Source organism: Glycine max, chromosome 6 (assembly GCF_000004515.6).
Source record: "Glycine max cultivar Williams 82 chromosome 6, Glycine_max_v4.0, whole genome shotgun sequence".
Taxonomy (NCBI): domain Eukaryota; kingdom Viridiplantae; phylum Streptophyta; class Magnoliopsida; order Fabales; family Fabaceae; genus Glycine; species Glycine max.
In genome coordinates, this window is record NC_038242.2 from 11,325,510 (window position 1) to 11,342,811 (window position 17,302).

A 17,302-nucleotide genomic window follows, 5' to 3' on the forward strand; every position below is an offset into this window, starting at 1 on the left:
ATATTGTTTGCATCCATATGTGCAGATCATTGTAGCATAGGCTGAATTTATCTCTTTCAGTGGCTTATTTGATTCTTTAACTCTTTGATGACAGTTCTGTCCTTCGTTGCATGTAACATTTCCAATTACAGCAACAATTGTTGATTTGCTCGTGTTGTAGCATTCAGAGTTTGCTTGCTTGTAACTTGTATAAATTTTTAAGCACTGCTTTTGGATCTAGCACGTCACATAGCACTCTAATATCTTACTGGAGAATTTTGCTCAATATGGGTTATCTAAGCAAAGGTGAAGTATATCAAGTATCAACTTGAGCTAAAAGAGTTACCCCTGCCTTCCCCTCAAATTAACGCAAGGAGCAATAATAGAAAGAATTGGAGACTATATTTATTATTTATTATTAGCATGCCATTTTTGTGTACATCTATATTATTCATGAAACTTATAACTGTACAAAGCCACCACTTGAGAACATATTATTCTCTCACAGTTATTATTAAATATCAATACAATTTAGGAATATCATTAGAAAGATTAAAAAAATTCATTTCATATTTTCTCCTTTAACCAAAAAAATATGCAAAACCTAGAAATCACAATTCTAAATAAAAAACCATCCAATTGAGCTAGAACAAAAAGGTTCTGCATTTTATATAAAAAAAATAGCAACCATTTCAATCAAAATAACAATATAACAACAAAATTGGTTCAAATCTTAGTTCTGTAGTTCAAATAACAGAATAAGCATTTGACTAATCCAATCCAGTATTTATGTCACGTGTATTGGTTCAAAATTGGTAGCAAGAAAGAAGCAAAATGTCATAACATAACAAAACGCAGCCCGTTAGTTTCGTTGTAATTAGATTTATTTATGTGGTGTTTGTAAAAGAGGCAAACGCACGTGACTGAGTGACCGACAGTGATCGAGTAAAATTAAATTGATCCAAATCATAAAGGATTCAATTCAATTGAATTTTTCAAAAGTATGAGAGATTAAACTTAATCTTAACAAAAAAATAATAAATAAAGGAGTACGGTAAATGTGTAATTTTGCCAATCTTAAAAGGGTAAATAAAATTAAACTAAAAATAGAAAAGGCAAAGAATGATTGAAGAAACGGATCGGGTACAAAGTACAAATACAGGTGTTATTGAAACTGTGATTTAATAACTTGTTGTGGAAGGAAAGTAAAGAGCATTTGAATTCTTCACCATTATCGTGGTAATAGCAAAGAGAAGAAGATGAATTCTGATTCATTCGTTAGTTGCCCCTTCTGCGATTCACATGTACCCTTATCTCAACGCACTGGGTATGTATGTCTCTGTCCTGGTACATGCATGTGTTCATTTCTATTTCTTCCCCCATTTGAATATTATGATTCTGTAAACGCAGGCACTTCAAGACGCACTTTTGGGATCTCGGAAATGATTTTGACCTGCCCCCAGTATCTCAATCTCAATCTCAATCTCTTCCGGTACCATTTTTTCCCACTCATTTTAAGATGTTTTATTTGTGGGTGATTTTGAATGTAAATATTTCTTGCATGCCCATAAAAATTGATTTGTTGAACTCTAATACTATCTACTGCTAAAGAAAATACTAAACGTTCACTGCAATGGGTGGATCCGGGGTGAAAGTGAGAGGAAAAGAGAGATAAGAAGAAAAAAGAGAAGGTAGAGAGAGAAAGCGATAGATAGATATAGGACGAAAATGAGGTAAAAATGGGATGGAAGAGTGAGTGAGTGCATGTTTATAATAACTTTCTGTGCTAAACACTAACTCATGTGTGAGTCTTCTCTGATGTTTTTTTCCCCAACTTTACCATTAAAAATTGGTCCATATGGTAAGGAACGGATTCATATCCTGCAAGAACGCATGGGTTCGATTTCTACTGCCAATGTGAGGACCTTGTTGGTGGGTAATTTGTAAGCGCTCATTGATCCTTGAGGCCTGTCCTGACCTTGGTGAGCCTCCGGGACCCAACTCACCTAAACTTTTTTTAATAAAAAAAAATTCCCCAACTTTGCCATTTACAAGTTTTGACATGTAAATAATGTATGATCTAAAATAGAGGATTTTTTCTGCTTGTCCTAATAAGAGATGTATAAGCTGTTCAATTGTGTTATAGATTGTCTTGTCATATTTTGCAGAGAGAGCAAGCAGCCAATGGCTCACGGTCTGGAGCAAACTATTCGTGTGGTGGTGAGACTAATAGTGATAATGGGGAATGCAAAGTGAATGAAAAAATCTCTTGCTTGATTGGTTCTCAGACAAGGAGCAATTTTTACAAAGTTGAAGGGGGTTTGATGGCATTGTTGAGATGCTGTTTAGAGTCTGAAGTTGGAAATTCTTATAGTATTTTGTCAGGTTATGTTGATCATTTCCAGTGCCTTGAATCTGTGGATGCTGGATGGGGTTGTGGCTGGCGTAACATTCAGATGCTTTGTTCTCACTTACTAGTGCAAAGACCAGAAGCAAGGAAAGCTTTGTTTTGTGGTTCGGGATTTGTTCCTGATATCCTTTCACTCCAGAGATGGCTTGAGATTGCTTGGGAAAAGGGTTTTGATGCGCCTGGATCAGCTCAATTCAATCATGTTATTTGGGGTTCAAAAGAATGGATAGGAACTACTGAGTGCGCTGCTCTTTTGCGTTCCTTTGCTCTTCAGGCAAGAGTAGTGGATTTTGGTCCTAAGGATTCCCAATCCCTTACTGGTTCAAGTGTTGATGACATGATGGATAAAGCAAGTATTCATAATATGGTAAAAAGAAAAGCTGAAAAGAGTAAGGGTTATCAAGTTCTCATGGATTTTGTGTGGAATTACTTTTCTGATAAAAGCTCAATCCAATTTGGCCAGCAGCATGTTGTGATCAGTGAGAAAACGTGAGTGAGGGCATATTTTAGATACAAATTTTTAACCTCACAAATAATTTTGTTTCTTAAATTGTTTTCTAATTTTTTAATGCTTTCTTGGACAGGCCTCTATACTTTCAACATGATGGTCACTCAAGAACAATAGTTGGAATTCAAGTCAACCGTCAACAAAAAGGACATCTTCAATATAATCTCTTAGTTTTGGACCCTGCTCATGTAATTTATTTGCATTCCAGGCTTCATATTTTGTTATTCATATCTATTTTCATAACTTTCATATAGATGATTTGGGGTAATTGCGTACTATACAAATCTTTGTAGCTCTATCACTGTCAAGAAACTAAAGGAAAACAAAGTATAGGATGTCGTGAAATTGGCATTCGCCAGAGAGGTCTTATCAAGAGATATTGTTTTTCCATGATCCAAAAGAATAGTGTGATGATTTAAAATCCATGCTATGTAAACAGGGAAGCCAGGGCTCTTATCGTTCTTTTTTTCATCGAAAATAAGTGAATATACATATAATGTCAAGAAGAACAGAAAAGATCCAAGGCAGAGAAAGTTGTGAAGTGCAAAGACTTTACTTGAATAGAGTTTTTTGTTCTTATTATTGTATAAAATCAGTTAGAGTCCAGAAATTAGGTAAGAACCTTGCTCCCTAACACCTTCATTTTTTTCTCTTACAAACTAAAGTGAAAATCAATATTTGCTTCTTCTCTTATTATTATGTTGAATACAACTGAACTGGTCTAGAGTTTTGGCTTCCATTGACCTTTTTCTGTTTTCTTATCAAGTATTTTCCAACTTGTTGAAAGAAAATAGTACATTAATTTTGTTGACACTAGGACCAAAATAGAAAGCAAAGTAACTCAGAATTAGGACATGCATATGATAATCCTCACTTCTATTTATGCTTTGTCTTGTTGTATTTATGCACTAATACGTTTATGAGCTGTATAAGTCACTTATTTTTAAATAGTTGGAAGTATTTATCTTCCTCTCTGTTTAACTGATACACACAGACACATTAAAATGATGTTCTGGAAGATGCACATTGTGTAATGATCATTAATGATTTCAAGTTTTAAATGTTGTAATTTATCATTGTAGAGTACGGATGCTCTTGAAAGATCACTAAGGCTGAGAGTTGGATGGGAGAAACTCATAAAAAGAGGAATGCATACACTGAAGAAGCCACAATACCAGGTCTTACTTCTTTTAACAAATGTTAAAATTTACAATTGCATTGCACCAATAATGATTAGGATTGATGGTATTGTTTCTGTTTCAGTTGTGTTATGTTGATCCTGGAATCGCTAGTGAGGAGGAGATGGAAAAACTCAAGACAATTGATAGTGTCTTCCTTGAATTTTAAACAAGCATATAAAGCACTTTGCTACATCCAAGCACTATCTTCTAGTTCTTGTCATTGAACTATTTTTCTTGGCATTTATTCTGACTATAATTTTATTACACTGGAGAAGAAATTCAAGAAAAACCTAGTTTTATGACTTGATACAACAGACACTTTTTACAGTTACAGATTCCAGATCTGTACAAAACTGTCGAGTATAGACCTATGAAGTTTCTTCAAAGCTCTGTAACCTGAATATCCTTGAATAAAGTCCTGCTTCTGCTGCTATTAGGGTTGAGTGGGAACCCATCTCTACAACTTTACCTTTATCCATGACAACTATAGTATCTGAGTTTATTACTGTGGAAAGCCTATGAGCTACTGTGATCTGGGTGGTTCTTGAACACAAGCCACTGTCTTCCTTCAGATGTATTGCTTTTAAAGCATTCACTATAATTCTTTCAGACTCAGCATCAAGAGCACTTGTTGCTTCGTCTAGGAGTAATATTGCAGGCTTCTTTAGTAATGTTCTGGCAATAGCTATTCTTTGCTTTTGTCCTCCGGAAAACTGGCAGCCTTTCTCTCCAACAACAGTGTTATATCCATTTGGTAGATTACTTACAAATTCATGTATGTTTGCTTCTTTAGCAACCTCCACTATTTCACTTTCAGAAGCCCCACTATTGCCATAGCAAATATTGTCTCTAACCGAGCAATTAAAAAGCAGTGGCTCTTGTTGTACCAGTCCTATTTGTGTCCTTAACCATCTTATATTATATTTCTGTATGTTTTTCCCATCAATTAATACCTTTCCTGCCTGTGGATCATAAAATCTTAGTAAAAGGGCCAAAACAGAGGATTTTCCAGCTCCACTTGGTCCTACAAAAGCCACCTTCAATCCAGCTTCAATTCGTAAACTAAAATTGTCAAGAACAGTGACTGTGGGTCTTGAAGGGTAGTTGAATTTTACATTTTCAAATTCTACATTTCCATGGATCCTCTCAGGTTGGGAATCATCTGGTGTGTCTGGTTCAATTTCTGTTTTACGGTCAAGGGTTTTGAATGCTGGAGTTAGTATACTGATAGCAGAGATGACAGTTGGGATCAGTGTGTATAATTCTGTGATGGAAGGAACTGTTAGAGAAAAAATTTGGTATGATCTTATTCCATTTTTAAAGGTGGCTTGACCTCTGTCAATCAGAATTGTTGTGTACCACAAAGCAACAGCATGTGCAATGTTCCACAAGCAAAGGGAGAAGCCTTGAATGATCCCATATTTGATACTTTCTTTCCTATAATTTTTCTTTGGAATTTCCAGGGATGTTTTGGCTTTCCCCAGTACTTGTTCTTCATGACAGAATGATGCAACTGTCCTTATGTTGGTTGTGGACTCAGATGCAAGAGCAACAAGCTCAGAATGTGCAGCAGAGTAGTCACCTGAAAATCCTTTGGCAGACTTGGCTTGAATGAGACCACCTATGAAGTGGCAGGGCATCACAGCCCAAGCTACCAAACTCATTCTCCAGTTGACAGCCATGCTGACAACTGTTGCTATGAGTATGGAGGAAACACATTGCAGAATTACAGACATCCGATCAGCAATGATAACTTTGACCATGGCAGTGTCACTGGTAATGCGTGAAGTCAATGAACCAACAGTATTCTCTGATTTGTCAAACCAGCCTACTTCATTACGTAGCACACCTGTAAAAGTTGAACAGATTATTGACTGCTGTTTGTTAATCATGCTGGAATTTTATGTATGTGATGCATCATTTTAGGCATTTTAGCTCATGCCTCAGTTTTTCTTTTTCCAGGAAAGAGAAAGATGAATGTATGGAAATTCTAATAGGGGGCATTTGATACCTGAATACAGAGCACGTCTTAGATTTGCCATGGCCTTTTCTCCAACAACTCCAATGAAGTAATGCTGGAAGGTGTGGCTGAATAATGAAAGCAACCCTACTGCAGCGAAGATGGCTGAATAAAATCCAACTTTTTGTTTTGCATCTTCATCGAAGTATGCTACTCCAATAGTGATGATGAAGAACCCAAAAAATGGCTTTGAGATTCCAGAGAAAGCTGCTGCAAATGAGCCAATAGCAATCTTCACCAGCTCCCTCTTTCTTAAACCAAACCAAATTCTGAAAAATATATGTCTTTCTCCGCTGCTCATTTTGTTCTGTTCCTTTAGCACAGAAGGCTCAGTGATATTTATTTGGACCTCTCCCTGCACCTCTACTAGTGGTCTAGTTTCATCAAGAAAATCTTCTTCACATACACTTCTATTCTTGGAAACTATAGCTCTATCCATTTAACATTTAAAGCTGGTTAGAGTTCTTCCTCCATACTGTTTGGTCGATAATATACATAAAAAATGTACATTAAAGGGTCAATTACCTAGATTCAGGAACTGGTTCAAGGTTCTGCATGCTGCATAATGTACTATAGAATCTGCTTGTGTCCAACAAACTCTGGTGTGTTCCTGTCTCGGCAACTTGTCCATTCTCTACTACGGCAATCATATTTGCATTTACAACTGTTGAGAGCCTGTGTGCAATCAAGATGACAGTCCTTCCCTGCATAGCTGTCTCAAGTGCTTCTTGAACCAGCTTTTCAGACTCTGAATCGAGGGCACTAGTGGCCTCATCAAGCAAAAGGATGGGAGGATTTTTCAGAATGGCTCTTGCTATTGCAATTCTCTGTTTCTGGCCTCCTGATAATTGGACACCCCTTTCTCCTACCTGGAATCATCACATATGAGTGCATAAATATTATGAGTGGAAAGGATATATGTAGCTAGAAGACATGTTTTAAAATCTGTCAACTTGTCCCCATCTGCCATAGGTCAGCTGAAAATGGGGCTTATCAGATTAACTTGCTTTTATTTGTTAGCTTGGAAAGACTAATGCAACTCATTTTATGGTGGGCTAGCAGGTTAGACAATCAACTCATACAAACTTTTGTTGATAAGATTATGAATAGAATACAGAAAGGATATTTTATGGCTGTTCTCTTTTGAAGTTTTGTTCATAAAATTAATTTTAAAAGAGTTGGTTTTAAAATTAATTTGTATTTAGGAATGAAAATTTAAAAGTAAATTGCAGCAAGGATTTGTTTGGACAGCAAAGTAGAATCACTTTTGAAATAATGTAAATGTTTTTAAAAATTTAGTGGGTCTTGAGCTCGTAATCAATTCTATTCAACTTGAAACCTAAACTTTTCCCTTCTCTAAATTAATTCTATGGAGTAGAATTGATTGTACCCTGAAAAGTTGATTACCATTGAAGCCAATTTTGTTATTAATTTTTTGTTTAAATTTAAATTATATTGACTTCCCCTCAGGCTTAACTCAGTTACAATTGTCACCCCTCTTGTTTTAAAAGTCACACTACTCCCTTGAGATTCAATTATTATTACACTTACCTCCCATTTAAGGGAGGTGATTGAAATTATACTGACCTCCCGTAAAGGGAGGTGAAGTGTAGCTTTTGGAAAAGTGGCTAATTAAGTCAAACCTTAAGGGAGACTAGTATAACTTTCCCCAAGTTAAAATATTGTGTAGAAGCATCCTCAATATTATGACAACTGCTAAAATTAAAGATTGAGAGTTTCATTTGCCAAGCCTCAAAATTGAAAGGATTTCTGATCCAAATCATAGAGGTAACCTTGAGATTTCACTTTTTTTTTTCCTGCTCTCATTTTGTTTTGGCTTTATATCTCTATTACTTCCTTACTGTCCTCCTTTCTTCTGTATTTCTAGTTATATGACGTTAAATAGGAAAAGGGTTAGGATATGATTAATGTATGCAAATCATGTAAATTCAATAAAAGGAAAATCAAACAAGACATAGTTAAGCTAATAAAGTGATATACTAGATTAAGTAGTTTACCTCTGTTAGGTACTGATTAGGCAGCTGTGATATGAAAGAGTGTGCATTTGACATTACTGCTGCCTTCTGAATTTGTTGATCATCTGCGTCCATTTTTCCCACTTTCAAATTATCCTTGATGGTGCCAGCAAAGAGTGATGGTTCTTGGGAAACAGCCCCTATATTTCTTCGCAGGAACTTCAGATTGAGATCCTTTATATTGTGATGATCAATAAAAATTTCTCCTGGAATATGTTAAGCTTTGTCAGGCTAGGCAACATTGATTTGCATACATGATCACACATTCAATTCCTACAATACTATTAATTGTCAATGTAAAGTCTATCTATTTATCATCTAATTTTGCATTTACATCTCATTTAATATGATTATATTAGCAATTACTTGAGATGTTAAACTCGGGCACCTTCTTTGTCTTGTGTAACATCCACACCCTGCTCTTCAGCTTGCCTGTGGCAATAGGTCTTAGCCACTACTGGTCCTCCCTAACTCACATTGACCTGCTCTACCTAGATTTTCTTTTATTTGGCCCAAACAAAAACAACTCGAGTTGTCTCACATAGCCAAGCTTTAGACCACTTGGTGGAAGAAACTCCAATACTATGTTATGACAAGGAGTCCTTGTCATCCCACGATTCAAATTGTGGGTTCTTGGGAGATTCCCTTCAATATGGTTCAGCTTATATGTCCCTTAAGGGTAGTACAGATAACTTAGGCTACTGTATGCAATTATTCCCATCAAGGTGATATGTCAGATGTAAGACTGATTGGCAAGTCTTTGGGAGTGAGAGGAGTTATAGTCATTGATTAAAAAATGAGTGGTTGATTTTGTGATTAAATACATGCATATGTATTGTTTTAATATCAACTGTTAATTTTTCAATTAATAACACCTCACTTTACTCTTTAAATCAAATCTGTCACTTTAGAAGGGTTAAATTTCGAGATAGAATAATTTAGAGGTTGTCAAAGATGGGTTTCTAGTGATTGGACAAAGTAGTGGCGGTGAATCCTCCCTGAAGGGCACCAATTGGAGAAGTGAGTCGATGGATTGCCCATGGTGGTTAGCTGGACTGTTAATGAAAATTCAGTGTGCTATGAAGGCACAATGAATATAAAGGACTTTGACCCTTTTTGATAAGTTTCTTCATAAACACTTATAGAAGAAGGAAATAAGAAGAAAAAATAAAATAATTTTTTCTCATAAGATAAAGTTAGTTTATGCATAATTTAGAATCAGCTCTTTGGAGAAGCCAAATCATTCATTTTTCCTTCTTCTAATGGAGATTCAAACAGAGTTATCTATGATCTCATCGGTGAATAAATGAAATTGTTTTTCCTTTCTAACAAAAATAAAAAGATGTGCCTGCTAACTGATAAGCACGTGAACATTAATCATGTGATAAAATAGAGAAATAAAAGAGACAGTGAAAGACTATTTAAACTAACCTCTCGAGGGGTCATAAAATCTGCTAACCAGGGAAATAACAGTGCTCTTTCCACAGCCACTGCTACCAACTAGTGCTATTGTCTTTCCTGCTGGAATTGACAAGGACAGTCCTTGAAGGATTGCTTTCTCTGGCCGTGATGGGTAGGAAAAGTGAACTTCTCGTAATTCAATGTCACCTTTGATTTTGCTAGGCATCATCCCTTCTGATTCATTACTTATTAGAGGCTTTCTTTGGATCACTTGAAAAACTTCGTATCCTGCAGCTTTTGCCTGATTAAATATTTGCATGTCTGGTGCTGCATAAGTGAGAGATCTGCAATTCACAAGGAGAGTTTTGTTACTTAATCATTAATTATTAGCCTTTTTTCCATTCTAAACAATCCTGAAGGTCGTGGTTTCTTCCTTACATGGCACCAAAGAGAATACTCATCACTGCAGTTATTATGTCTCCTCCGGTTGCTCTTCCGGCTCTGACCACAACAGCTCCAACCCATACAATGAGAGCCCAAGAACAGAAACTCACTGTTTGAAACATCCCTGTCCCAACTCCCTTCACAAGTGCCTCCCCTTTGCTTATAACGTATTGTTTTTCCATGTTCTCTGTAAAGGATTTGATTGCAGAGCTCTCTCCAACAAAAGCATAAACTGTTTTTATTTGTGATATTGTCTGCAATAACAACACCAGAGTTGTTAAAACAAAATAAGATTCACGTTTATTAAGTTAGGTCTCATGATGCACATTTATGTGACACTAGAAGAACTATTGTAACTGAAAACTAGACTTTGTATTGATGTAAATCTAATTATGCATGCATATACCTGCTCTATCATAGATGTAGCTTCAGAATGGAAAAGCATTTTGGTGGTTGATATGCTGTTCATTTTCTTGGTGTAAGTTGCCCCTATTATAAGAATAAGCGGAACAACCACTAAACAAAGAAGCGTTACTTCCCAACAGCATATGGCAGCAATCACAATTCCAGCAAAGAAAGTTGCACAGCTAGAGGTGAAGTGACCCAACTGTGAGTAAGAAATTCACTTGAGGTTTAGTCGTAAAATGTTGCGAAGGAAGAAAGAGGGAGAAAGGTGAAACCTGTAACCATTGTTATTGATTTGCTAACCTTCTCACCAATGGCATCTTGTATGACACTCATGTGCTTGCTTATTCCACTGATGACTTTTGCACTTGTTAATTCTGTATCAAAAGCACCTATCTCTTGGTTGAGGACTGCTCTTAGATATGCTAATCTTAGCTGAAATAACTGTCTTTCACTTGCATACATCCAACAACTAATCTCTGCGCAAGTTTAAACGTGATCAGGGAGATTAATGCAGCTGGTTTGATTACAAATGTAGCAATCTATTTTAAAATGTATATGAATGAATAAATTAGCAGTCATGATATTATGATTCCATGGACCTAAGACCGGAAAGGCCATAATATTATGATTCATTAGTGCATGTTTATGAGGTTTAGAAATGCACTATGCATGTGATGCATTCCTTTCCTCATATTCCCTTCTAGTGGTTGAATTTATTTGGAGTCTAATAGAAGAGGTAGATTTTGCCTTCAATTTAATAAGTCATACTTTTAATTTAGTACATCTCATGAATTTCAACTAATATTCAAGATATTGAAAAAAAAATACTAGTACTATATTTGAGCGTGTTGTTACTTGTTTGTATTTCTTTTTTAAGTATTTCTTCAAATTAAATTAAAATTTTATGATAAGGTTAGGGATCTGAAACGTTAACCCCATAAAATGTCATTGAAAGTTGTGTCTAGATGTTATGAATCTAAATTTATGGGTTCACAATTAACATATTTCGTGAGCTTACATGTTACTGCAGGGCAAAGGGTTGAACTTGAGGCCATTTAAAAGGATTCATAACTTTCAATGTCATTTGACTGTTAAGATATGTCCTAAATTTCGGCCAATAAATTCAGGATGTATTTTATAGAATAAAAATACAAACTTTTAATTTTTTGGTGATAAAATAATTTTTTTATGAAATACTACGTCAGCATTTTTTTATATGGGTTATCTATTTTTTAATTTTGAAAACTCTTTTTGTTTTAAAAAACAAGAAAAAAAATACTCGTTTGGTAAAAGCATTTTTTTTTTTTTGGAAATTGTTGTTTTCAAAAGTAATATATTTTTATTTTATTTTTAAATTGAACATTTTTTAAGTAGTTTTGATTTCTACTTATAGTTTTGTGTTACTTGTATTCTTTCTTGTACTATCCCTTTTCTTCTCCAAACTCGTCACGGTCTAATAGCGGGAGAGTTTAGATAGATTACATGAGATGTTTGGTTCGGTTTTCATTACTGTTATAGTACATAATACAAATCTCATCTTTTTCTAAAACTAAAAACACAGTCAAACACACCTAAAATTTTTAATTTTCACTAAAATAAGAATTATTATGTACTTTACTCTTTAACATAATTGTCTGTATATAAGCATTTGATTACCACAGACGCTACTTGATTGCACGAAAGATAAAATTTACCAAGTACCCCAGCAGGAAATGTTGCGATGGCCATATACCACACATATGGAACAACCTGAACCCAACAAGAACAACCGCTATTAGTGTATTTTAGGCAAATAATTTCTACTGTTGCTGACCGTATAAAACAACAAATAATTTCCACGGCTGTCAGACCATAAAAAACAACAACAATAATAATAATTTCTAGGCCAATTAAAAAAGAATTTGGGCAACTTAAATTAAATGTCTCTCTCTACGTGGTGCATGGTAACGTGAATTTCCATGTCCTTTTTCAATTATATAAATATCTTAGGACGTGGTTGGTTTATTTAATTTGTTATTTTTTATTTTTAGTTGATATACTTTTACAAATTTAATTTTTATGAATTGGATTATAAAAATTTTATATTATCAATCAATAAAAAATTGCCATTCATATAAATTTTAAGATAATTATCATATAAGTAAACAAATATATCATACATGTAAGTTTATGATTAAACTTTTACACTTTTAATTTTTTTAAGCTAAGTTATTAATCAATGCAAAATACTCATGAACTTTGTTGATAATTAATTTTTTTTGTTAGAAACGATTATTTTTTTGAAATCTTTTCTTTTAATTATATTTTTTCATTCATAAAGTTAAATTTAAGATCTTGTTTAAGAGACTTAAGCCTAATTATACTCAAACTAACTGTTAATTTATAAATTACATATATTGCTTTAACTTTTATTTTTAAGAATTTTAAAAAAATAATAAGAATATATTTTTTATTGACAAAAAAGTATTGAAATTAAGTTGAGAAAGTATAAAATCCCCCGATAAGAGACATAACTAGCTAGTGAGTGATCACATGCATGCACAGAAAATTTTGAGGGATTCTAAAACAATAAAATGTGAGAAATAATGATGAACACCGTAGTTGAGATTACACACGAGAATATTTTCTTGCCAGGTAACTTATACTCTCTTTTCTTTTGTATATGCAAGTAATACCAACCTTTTTAAGAGCATTAACCATGGCATCTATGTCGTTGATATTGTTTCCAAAAGCATTAAGAGCTTTTCCCAACAAGAGATACCCAACAGGAAATGCCATGCCATGCACAACCGAACCTAGACCTCCCAAACCCATCAGAATCCAGTCTATCACGTCAGCATAGCTCATGAGTTTGAAGAATGACAAAGTTTTAACCACTTTCTTCTTAGGTTCATCTTTTTCATCAGCAATATTAGTGTCTACCATTTGTAAAACGTTTTGAGGAGCCATTATTGGCAACAGTAGTGCATGAGTAGAGTGTTTTTGAATGAGGGTAGGATACGCAGACTGAATCTATTTAATACTATAGCTTATATGTATGCACGATTCTCAACATTCAATTATGCAAGATACGGATATGGATTTAGAATATGCCTTCAGGAGATTACTATAAACTTTAAAAAAATTGCAATAGCTTGGCTTTATAATTGGTTGCATTCACTTGCATGGTCGATGTTCACAAAGCTGCTGACGATTTGATATACGTTCGACACAAAATGACACGCACGAATTTGCCAGAGCGATGTGTCTAGAATTGTTTTCTTATTGCAACCCCTTTTCATTAGAAGTATTGTGAGGAAAATTGATTCACGAATTTTCTTCTCTCTCATTCTCTTTTTTAATATTTCTTTCATCTTGTTTCTTTCCTTTGTTGGACTTTTTCGCGCCAGCTAGAGCTGTTAGCACGGAGTCGCAGACATATATCATTATTTATTGATGAATGCATTATACATATATAATAGGATGTGATTTAATTACGAAACTAATTAATGTACATTCAAAGATGTTTCAGGAAATGGTAAAAATATACCTGAACTCATGTACGACGGTGAATTCGTATAATTCCCATGTTTCAAAGATATGATTTTAGTTGACAGTTTAAGACTTTAAGGTAAGTACGTAGAAGTATATAATAATATTCTGTTTAGTTATGTGATGTATCTTTTTCACATCCCTACGCGATATTGCTACATACACGTTTTAACTCGTTGAGAGATTATATAGAGAGTGGCACTGAAATGATACGGGATATAAGAAGGAAAATTAAGTTTGGTACATAATATTACGGTGCAGTTTTAGACAACTTTATAGTTGTTGACGATATGTATTTTATTTCATGCTCCCTCCCTCTTTTTTTATAAGAGATTGTTTTGATTTTTTTTTTATCTCATTTTCTCTATTCTAATTGTCTTTTTCCATTAATTATTTGTTTATCCAAATATCTTTAATTATTTATCCTTAATTATTTTAATCCACAAATCATAAATATTATGAGTTATCTCTTTCTCTCTCTTATGAGAATTAGAGAATTAAAGAATTTAATTTTAAAAAAAAACTCCACTGCTATTGTCTACCATTCTCTCTCCATAGTACATACATTAATTATTCAAGGATAATTTTTTAAAAATATTATAAATTTAATGTTAAAAATTAAATTAATCATTTTTTAATAAACACAAATTAATCAACTTTTTATAAATAAATACAAAGGGACTACTTCTTTATGTGCTTTTGGCATTGTTCTCGAAAGAGTTTATGTGCTTTTGGTATTGTTCTCGAAAGAGAATTTGAAAATGTGTGTGTGTGTGTTTTTTTTTTTACATTTTGCAGTAATTTTTATTTTTTAATCCCCATAAATTATAAGGAGGAGAATAACCAAAAAAAGATGAAACTAATAAATAAGATCGAAGTGATAAGTAAGAAAGAAAATGATAAAAAATGAGAATCAATTCAACTTAACTTTAGATCAAAATGTGATTTACTATAATTTTATAAGGATAGAAAATAGATAAATATTTTTAGAGAGACTAAATCAATTTTTTATTTAAATTTTACATAGAAAAAATATATATTTTAATTAATGCTTTCAAGTTTCAACCCAAACGGCATTTGTCCTGTACCCGGACGGGATATTTCAGTCCCGCTTGCTACACGGTCACACTTGAACCAAATAAATAAAGACAAAGACGAAGATAGATAGTACTTCGGATTTGTTAGGCATGCAGTATGTGCGTATAATTTTATTATTTTTTTTAAATTGTGTTTAAAGACTTTATATATCAAGGGTTAAAATATTTTTTTTTTCTTCATAAAACTAAAAATATTTGAATTTTATTTCTATAAAATCTTTAGTATATTTTTTTCCTTGTAAAAATAAAATATGTCAAATTTTAATTAGAAATTAAATTCAGACAATTAAAAACCTTCACTGTTCAAATTTTAATTGATAAAATATTACAATTGGCGGTGGTTTTTTTGGTGACGCTTAAAACCATCCATAATCATAAAAATTAACCGCGTCAAGTCAATTTGGACCCAATAACAAATTAACTCAATTTTAAAAATAAGGAATTGAACAAAATAAATAAACAGTGACACCAAAAAAGTAATTAAGCCAAGTGCTAGTCATATACTCCCAGAAAAAAATAGATTTTTTTAAGTATAGAAAATTTTTAACTAATCTTTAATGTTATTATTTCTAAAATATTTTTCATTTAATTAAAGTGTTAATTTTAATGATTTTTTTCTTGATATTTAGTTTCAATTAAGTTGAAAAAAACTTTTTATTAAAATTAAAACAATTAAATATGATTAACTAATTTTTTTAATCACTTTCATGTTTTTTAGAATACCAGGTAAGGAAAAACTCCACTCTTTTCACTATTACTATTCTATTCACAAGACAAGTATCTAAACATCTTGTGGATAAAAACATCAATATTTTTTTAAACAAAGAGAATAGTCCATAAAAATTTATCTAATAATCATGAACACGCGCATATATAATAATCTAATTGACTCTGCATCACCCCTCATATGATGTATATAGTGTACTGTGTAGTATTTTTAAGATCACGGTGCATGAATGTATGATGTTAATGTTATAGCTCAGGTCAAGTGTTTGAATTTGAATTATGTTTCATTTTAGTAACAGAAAGGAAGTAGGGAATGATATCACACAAAGATGTTTTTTTTCTTTTCACATTCGTCTATCACATTATTGAAGCTTCCATAGTTATGCTATTTCCAAACATGATCACGTATCCATGCTGGTTTGAAATTTCTACTTAGTCAAAGCTCTTTTATCTCCTTTTCCCAGCTCATTGATTTGAAAAATGATCACTCTGGAGGGTATTCACTACAAACGAATGTGCAAGATCCGTATCAAGAACAACTTGGTCGCAGAGCGAACTTCCTACTTCATGCTGTTGTAGCTGTTTTATCATTCTTAATTTTTGGTTCTGTCCCTCTTGTTGTCTACGGCCTCTTGATTCGTGTGCACTACCATGTATGTTGAAGTTAAGATTGCAGTTGTGGCAGCCACTTCTGTCGTATGCATTATTCTGCTTGCTATTGGGAAAGTTCACACCAGTACACCATCCAAAACTTATGTCAAAACGGTGTTACAATATGTTTACCTTGGCAATTGCAACCTCAGGAATCTCTTACATAGCATGTGATCTAGTTAAGGATCTTCTAGAAAAAATCAGTGGCTCAGAATCTGTTAATGTTCTTATCATGCCCTTGTCAGACACAACAAGAATGAAACAAGCGTGGATGTCTTGTTGAAGCATATCTTTGAAACAAGAAATTCCAAATCAAAATATGTGATTGGTACCATGTGATAGTTCAAAGCAACATTTTCCGTTGTCTTGTTTTCATGGATTGATTTGTGTTACGCATGTCAAGGAAGATTATATTTTAGGAAATAATTTTTTTTCAGAAAAAATAGAAAAAATATTTTCAAAATAATTTGAAAATAAGTACTTAATGTGTGGAATAAGTATGTAAAAAATATCATTTTAATAATTGTTTATATTTTTAATCGGTTATATAATATAATTTTTATGTTTAATTATGTAACATAAAAATGATTTTAAAATAATATATTTTGTAATTTTAAAAATGATTTAAATGTTTAGAGACCCAGTTACAAACTTTTAAAATACAGTAACTTATAAAAGAATTAGAACAAAGATATATTCTAGTACTAATATAGATGGAAAACAATATATAGTATATCATGTTGCAGTCACTAAAATTAATCGGAGGATTGTCCACTAGTTGAAGCTACTTAATTAGCCTTTATCTTTAAGGAGAATGTTTACTAAGCAAGATTTTAGTAACTTCAGACGAGTATGAAAATTTTGTGTATTTAAAGAAAATATTTAGTTAGCAATTTTTTTTAAGATTCCT

The 17,302-nt window shown here is 33.1% G+C and overlaps 3 protein-coding genes across 5 annotated transcripts; 1 reads left to right on the forward strand and 2 right to left on the reverse strand.

Annotated features, from left to right (window-relative positions):
* The first annotated feature begins 1,118 nt into the window (after window positions 1–1,118).
* Window positions 1,119–10,791, forward strand: LOC100781936 (zinc finger-containing ubiquitin peptidase 1). 3 transcript variants are annotated; one of them, XM_041016469.1, is made up of 8 exons: window positions 1,119–1,306; window positions 1,390–1,471; window positions 2,148–2,878; window positions 2,974–3,085; window positions 3,980–4,075; window positions 4,161–5,854; window positions 6,041–7,160; window positions 10,400–10,791. In XM_041016469.1, the coding sequence occupies exons 1-6, from the start codon at window positions 1,239–1,241 to the stop codon at window positions 4,242–4,244; spliced, it is 1,173 nt and encodes a 390-aa protein (XP_040872403.1). In that variant the 5' UTR covers window positions 1,119–1,238; the 3' UTR covers window positions 4,245–5,854; window positions 6,041–7,160; window positions 10,400–10,791. The 3 variants fall into 3 exon arrangements, with proteins under 3 accessions (XP_040872403.1, XP_040872404.1, XP_003528008.1); XM_041016470.1 differs by having other exon boundaries at window positions 10,463–10,791; XM_003527960.5 differs by having other exon boundaries at window positions 6,041–10,791.
* On the reverse strand, window positions 4,447–6,196 carry LOC121172606 (ABC transporter B family member 14-like). The gene has a single exon (XM_041016468.1). The coding sequence runs from the start codon at window positions 5,968–5,970 to the stop codon at window positions 4,447–4,449; it is 1,524 nt and encodes a 507-aa protein (XP_040872402.1). The 5' UTR covers window positions 5,971–6,196.
* LOC100783013 (ABC transporter B family member 19-like) lies at window positions 6,620–13,336 on the reverse strand. The gene is made up of 8 exons (XM_006582447.1): window positions 13,067–13,336; window positions 12,082–12,136; window positions 10,688–10,863; window positions 10,386–10,586; window positions 9,974–10,233; window positions 9,566–9,879; window positions 8,117–8,340; window positions 6,620–6,967 (listed from the first exon to the last, which is right to left on the reverse strand). Exons 1-8 carry the CDS (start codon window positions 13,334–13,336, stop codon window positions 6,620–6,622), a joined length of 1,848 nt encoding a protein of 615 aa, XP_006582510.1.
* Window positions 13,337–17,302: the final 3,966 nt, after the last annotated feature.